This window comes from Suricata suricatta, chromosome 3, assembly GCF_006229205.1.
Source record: "Suricata suricatta isolate VVHF042 chromosome 3, meerkat_22Aug2017_6uvM2_HiC, whole genome shotgun sequence".
NCBI classification, from domain to species: Eukaryota; Metazoa; Chordata; class Mammalia; order Carnivora; family Herpestidae; genus Suricata; species Suricata suricatta.
In genome coordinates this window covers 31018246-31025342 of record NC_043702.1, presented here as the reverse complement: position 1 = coordinate 31025342, position 7097 = coordinate 31018246, and the positions used below count along the sequence as shown (strand labels likewise).

At 44.3% G+C, this 7097-nt stretch overlaps 1 protein-coding gene across 1 annotated transcript in view; it reads right to left on the bottom strand.

Moving 5' to 3' along the window:
• Positions 1 to 5038: 5038 nt before the first annotated feature.
• RAPH1 (Ras association (RalGDS/AF-6) and pleckstrin homology domains 1) overlaps positions 5039 to 7097 on the bottom strand; it is a 62169-nt gene continuing 60110 nt past the window's right edge. The window contains exon 14 of the mRNA XM_029933281.1: positions 5039 to 7086. Coding sequence (XP_029789141.1) covers positions 5238 to 7086 — 1849 coding nt within the window. The 3' untranslated portion in view covers positions 5039 to 5237. The remainder of the gene's footprint in view (positions 7087 to 7097) is intronic.

Genomic DNA, 7097 nt, shown 5'->3' with positions numbered 1-7097 from the left:
GTACATTTAAGCAGAAGAAAATAGCAACAAAGCTGAAAGAAAAATTAACTTCACCTTTACCGAGCTGTGCATAATCATAATCGTTTGAATAATATCCTCTTATCAGGTACTCTATAATGCAGTTCCTTTTGCCTTCTTTTTCATGCTTTAAAAAACTATATTCCTACATTGTATCTATTTTATGGCAAAGCTCCCACAGCCTAGATGTCAGTGTAAGCCTTGACTCCATTTTTTAAAGAAATGGGAAAAGGAGCAATCCCAGTTAAATATAATGTGCAATTTTCCTTTGAAACAGTAAACAATGTTTTTACACATTTAACACAAGCTAATGATACTGTAAATTGTACATTTCTATAAAAGGAGTTCACTACTGGCTAATGACAAAATTAAACAAAATTATTTGAAACATTCCAGTTGAGGGATTATTTACAAGTACAGAAAAAATATATAGGAAGTAGGAATAATGAAAAGTGGCAGTTTTTGGTATTAGGTTACAATAAATCTGACGAACAATGGACAGTTCCCAAAATGCTGCAAGTATGTTCTGCCTAATAAGAGGCTGAGGCTTCAACAATGATGAGCTTGGTATTAATAGCCATCCATGATCAACTTCTGAACTTAGCTATCTTTTAATACGTAGCATTCACCGTCACCCTGACTTGACTCACTTCTCTAAATGTCTTTGGTAGAAAGTGGCCAGACCCTATTCAGCTAGATGAAGCCATCTCTTGTGAGACAGACTTTTTCTATTCCTGCGCAAACTACAAATACTCATCTTCCTTCTCTTTCATTAGCACCTCAAAGTTTGCTTGTTGGATTGTTTTTTATAAATGCTGTTCCTCAAAAAGAGTTCAAGGCACTGGGGATTATAGCAGATAGTGTCTTCTCTTCAACGAACAAAGGGCAAACAAATTGGAGATGTTTTCCCTTATGTGTCTCTCAAGTATATTCTCTTTACCAAATTTATTCTACAGCTAAATTTCAGGATTCTTTTACATACAGACCTTCTAACGGCACAATAAGAACACAGCACTTGTTCAGTTGGAGAGAGAGACTGGTATAGAGATGTTTTCCTATTGAATGTTTAAAGGAAAATAAATCTTAAAAAATTGTGGGATATTTAATTGTATTGCATCTCTCTACATTAAATCTCAAGTTGTGAGTGATCATATATTCCTATAGGGTTAGGGACAACCCACTTTATATAAATAAGTGATGTAAATAAACAAGATTCGAAGTGCCAAAAGGTACTTGCAACCTGAAAGAGTTTTAGAACTAGACATCCTCTCATCAAGTGTATAAATCCAAATTATTATACCTACTTAAAGCCAAGTCATTACACCTGTAATCATACAGGGCCATATAGGTTTAATTGGTCCAAACTTGAATAAAATCTATCAGTTATAATCTATTAGCTCTGAAGGTATATGAAAAAGCTTGTTAACATAAAGCTAGGGAAACGGTTTTTGTTTAAAATCACCGTGTGTTTGTAACATGAAACTGCTTTTAGGTGAGGGCAGAAAAAAGGTGACAAAGGGTTCTGTTGGTGGCTTGATAGTCATATGAAACCAATTCATACCATTACCTGACACTTTTTTCCAGGCTATTTTATAACTTTACATCCCTGACACAAGCAGATGAGCAGCGGTATCCCCAGAACAGACACTTCTGAAACTTTAACTGGATGCACAGCTCCTATTAAATCTTGATCTGAGTTGTCACTCCACTGGAATTACTTATTCATAATCTCCCAATTTTACGTAAACTTTCTTGATAAGGTCTCACTGTTTTTAGTGGCAAGTAAACTTACATAGAGAGCTTCCGGGAAAGTTCACAGCCCTTAGCAGAGTATGCCGCCGTGGGCGGGGAGCACCTTGATTTTAGAGGACTGTAAAACACCATCACGTCTACATTACTTTGAAATTTTCTCATGAAAATCGTTTCCTGTAATTTCCAATCTTTTTCATCTTAAAAAGCCCCCAAAATTAAAAAACCAATTTATAGTTAAGTGAGTACCTATAAAAACCTTAAGAATACTTTTCCTAAGAGAAAATTATAGCAGCTAAAGTAGTAACATAGTTGAGTAGTAAAAGCCCAGCTGAGTAAAATTGCCAATACCGAATAGTCTAGCATTTGTATTATTACTTAGAACCTACTGTAAGTTGTTTTATTAACAGAATAGGCTCTGCTGTCCTTACAAGTTGGTGCCAAGACTTTAAGCCCAGGGTGATCCAATTCTGAAATTACCTGTGGTAAAAATTAAGGGTGTCACTAATTAACTGAGTCACTAGCTGAAATAGGCACCTGTTTGCACTGCCCTCAGCAGCACAATGAGCTCATCCATGCTGTTCATTTTTCAGCACAGCCAAGTCAGCTGTCCAGATTTTCTCCTCTGACCACACGCAGCTGTGTGGGGTTGGAAGAGCCGCTGAACGGAAGGCAGTGGAAGAAGGCACAGTACTAGTGTCCTCTGGCAGCAGGTGGTGTCCCCAAACACCAGAGAAAAGTTACAAAAACAGAATAGTGTCAAAAACAAACAAAACCTACATCCCAACAAAAATCCAAATTTAAAAACACTCCACTAGGGAGTAAAACACTAGAAGTGTAAGATTTTTTTTTATTCAATATTTCACACAAAACAAAGGGGGTAAAGATTAATAGCAGCCTTCTCTGTCTTTGGAGAAAGGTAAAGGAAAAGAGCCTGCTGTAGACTAGCCATTGGACTGGGGTAAGAAGGACAGAGTTGCTCCTCTGGGCCTGCTCTCTGCCAGGAGCATTCTCAAGGATGGCTGCTCCTTCACAAAAGTGATCACGCTGGAAGCACTGGTTCAGGATGACTATCAGGACTGACATAAGCAAGAAGTCCTAGGGAATCCTACAGTGACTAAACAGAGGCTGTATCTTAGGGCTCAAATCATGGGTGAAAGAAGACTGAGGGCTCATTATTGTTGTTTCCCCTCAAGGAAAGTTGAAGCCCGCCTCCATTTAAAAAAAATAAAAAAGACCATGATGACCACAACAAAAGCCCTAGTCCAATGACCCTATGCCACTGAATTCATATTAATAACTTTACCCCACAAATAAGGGTGATCCTTAGAATATAAAGCTGCAGGCAGAACACAACGGGGAATTCCTTCACTGGTGAGTTACAGCGGAGCACGGCAATCTGTACTCAACCACTACCCAAGCTGCTGTGCATGCTTAAATTTAACAATGCAGATGTGTTAAAGGTCACTTCATAAGCCTAAGGATATCAAGCACACAGAACTTAGAGAACAAATGAAAAAGCCCAAAATATCTTTTAAAGAAGCAGGGCTTTAAAAAATGCACAAAGGTACACATTGCTCTGTAAGCACATGAACATGCAGAATGATACCCCGGAGATGTGGCAATGGCGAGGTGCCACTTCAGGTCCCCTCTGGTGCCATACTTTTCTGGAAGTGGGTTTATAGGAGTATCTTAGGTATACAGTACAACTTTTGCTTATTCTTGAATTACTATCTCTGCCCCACTGCTATGACACCACGTTTTCCTTCTGGGACAATCCTTATTTTGCACTGGTGGTAATCCTTATTCAAAACAGGTAGAGACTTTCATTATAAGATGTGCTCATTTATCACTGCTAGGCTGGCTAGTTTTTATTCTCTTATGTAAGAGCAGCTCTGAGATTGCATCTTATTTGTAATGGTCACTTTATCATCATAAGTTGATCAGACAGTACTATTTCTCATACCAAGACCAAAAAAAAAAAAAACAAAAAAAAAAAGTATAAAGTAAAGCATACCGATTTGTAGCGTGTGATGAGAGCAATGATTCCATGTTATACCAAACTGTACATGCTTCATATGTAATGTCACTTCGGACCACACCACTCCATTAGAACACCTGGTTAACCTGGACGAATCTCCACAACCAAGCTACGGCAGCCACGAATCCTAGTGCACTCCAATAGCTAAAGATGAAATTGTCAGAAACCTCATTTATATTTTTCCCTCCCTGTAGGGCAGTCCCATATTTAAACGAATTCTTTGTTATGCACTACAATCCATGTACAACCTGATTAATGATACCTGCTCAAGGGCCAGTTTTGTTCTTTCCCAATCACCCATTCTAGAGCAACACACAAAACATACGCATTTTGGAAGGTAATTTTGTTTTTTTGTAATGATGCACTATTTCGGACATGGGATGTGTATACTTGATATAGCAATTGTCTACAGATACCTACTATCAACACCTACCTAAAGCACACCTAAACTGGTGGGACGGAGCATTCCAGGGGTATTGTGTCAGACATTCTCTCACAACAAATCAAAGATCATGAAGCCAAGCTTGATAGGGCTTCGCAAAGCTCATGAAAAAGATTCCAACAGTACAAAAAGAACTACCCAGGATTATAGTACTAAATGATCCATATATTGTAGCCGAAGAGCTTACCTGTGACAGAACACGTCCTGGATACAGGTGGGATCGTGGCAGCGATACTGCAACTGGAATGGTTTGGTTACGTCATGTATTTACTTCCTATGCACAAGCACGGACAGATAGCGGTGTCTGTGAAAGCTTCCCCATACTGCACTATTTCTCCGTCCATGATGCTGACAGTTTCCTGATTTAAAGTGCCCCTTCATGTATAGCCATGAAGTGTCAGTCAAGCAGTTCGAACTTCAGCCAAATGGGGAAAAAAACAAACACAAAAGCCCCAATGATACACCAAACGTTGTTTTCTCAAATTGAGAAACAGCACATAGTACATCTATTCCTTAAGATATAATACACAACGTGCACAGACAGGCTGCGCACGGACACTTATAAAATGCTTTCTAAATCAGTCATTATAAGTTTTTGGTCCAATCCACATGACAGATAACAGAAATCATAAGGGACAGGACACACATCCCCTTCCAGGACTCTTCCACCCAAGATACACAAACCTATTTTCAGATTAGAAGAAAAAAGGAATAAATAGACTCACTCTCAGCTATATATGTATATATGTATATATGGGTGTATATACATATATACACACACACACATATATACATATATATACATACACACATTATATGTGTATAGCTATGTGTGTCCATGTACATGTACACACACATATAGCTGGATACTACCTGAATAACAATAACATATTAGGAGGCTCTGAACACCAGAATTCATAGGTGATCAGGTGAGCTGATTGTAAAACTGATTACAGATACCATGAAAATAAAGTCCTACGGTAGCTACTACCAGTCTCTTGAGAGCTTGGTATTCTGGTCTCTTTTGGGGGGAGCGGGAGGGGGTCCCCTCCGCAACGTTGCATAGCCCGATATATGACTGCCTCCGTAACCAGCTTTCTGTTGATCAGAAAGCAGTTCAGGGGGGGGCGGGGGCAATGCCATATCATCCATGGTGGCCGTGGGTTCTGCTCTGGACACGCGGGAGGAGGAGAGCGAGCCATGCCGAGTGATGGACTTCCGTTGCAGTGTCCTGTTGAGGTCAGCTAGGAATCCAGGCTGGACACTAAGGCTGGATTTGGGAGAGGTGGGCACTTGCGGCACAACTGTGGCCATTGCTGGCTGCTCAGAGATCTCTGCTTGAGTGAGGCGAGTGCTGTCATTCCGTTTGGGTCGTGTGGGTGGAGGGGCCTTCTTCACGGACGTTTTGGACCATGGCTGTGGTTGAGGATTGACGACTGCCACTTTTGGAGAGGTGTTTCCCGAGAATACTGCTGGAATCTCTATGGGGGGCAGAGGAAGCTCTATTTCAGGTGGAGGCGGCGGAAAGTCGGAATCAGATGGAGGAGAAGGAAATTCTGCCACAGAGTCTTTTCCACGCCCACTCAGAACAGATGCTTTTGCTGATACACTTCCTTGTTGGAGAACTCCGGGAAGGTTAACTCCAGAAAGATTCAGTTTCCCAGGTTTGGGGGGCGCTGCAGGAGGTGTTGGGGTCTCTTTGCTGGGAGACCCCGACGGTTCTGCTGGCGATGCAAACTTGCTCACTAGACTGTCTACCGAGGGTCTCTTGGGCTCAGGGTGCTCTGCGCAACTGCTGGACTTAATGCTGGAGTTGCGCTGTGGGGTTGGGGGAGGCTTCTTTGCCCCGGGGCTGGACGTCTTACTGGTCTTTTTACCCGGAGATGCGCTTTTGTCGGAGGCGGGAGAAGCCGTGGGTGTGGCTGGCAGTGGCGGCGGGGCGGAGGCCAGCGGCGGTGGAGGCGGCGGAGGCGGAGGCGGAGGCGGGGGCGGAGGAAACACGAGGCTGCTCTCGGGCGGAGGAGGAGGGAAATCCGGAGAAGGGACAGGGATGGAGCTGGGCTGCCACTTGGGTTTTGCTTTTACAGCAGGAGGGGACTGAGGGGCCACGCTTGCCGCGGGGGGCTTTAAGGGCTGTGACTCCACGTGAGGAGGGGTTGGGGGGGGTGGGAACTGGCTGGCTATCTGCTTCACTACCGAGGGCACCGGAGACAGCGGGGAGGCAGGCGGCTTTACACAGAAGCTCTGCTGCTTGGGTAAGGTGGGTGGCGGGACGGGGCCAGGAGGAACAGGGGGAGAAGGTGGAATGTGGGGAATGGGAAAAGCCGGCTGCTTTTTTGCTGGGGGAGCTGGAGGAGTAGGTGTAGGTGGCACAGCTTGTGTCACGGTCTTGGTGCTGGCTGATGCGGGCACGGTCACAAGGGGTTTGGGGGGTGCCTGGGGAGGATGGGGTGCGGGGGCAGGAGGGGGTGGTGGCGGTGTGGGAGGAGCCATTTGAGTGGCATGCTGTACATGGTGAATCTTCAGCGGAGGAGGTGGAGGGTTGAACTGCGGGAGCGATGGGGGGCAGGGCACGGGTTTTAGCTGGGCCATAGCAGAGCCCGGGGTGGGAGGTGGGGGCGGAGGAGGGGGCGGGGGAACGACTCCATTGGGGGGCACCAGGATCTGAGGCTTTCCTGACTGCGGGGTGGAGGCCAGAGGCTGTATCACTGAGGGTGGTGGAGGCTTGAATAGGGCTCCTGAGTGCTGAGAGGCATTCTGCAGCCTGGTTATTGTGCTGTACTTCACGAACATCGTGGCTGCTGAGCCGGCAGAAGGAGCAGACTGGCTGGGCAGGGGCGGGGGCGG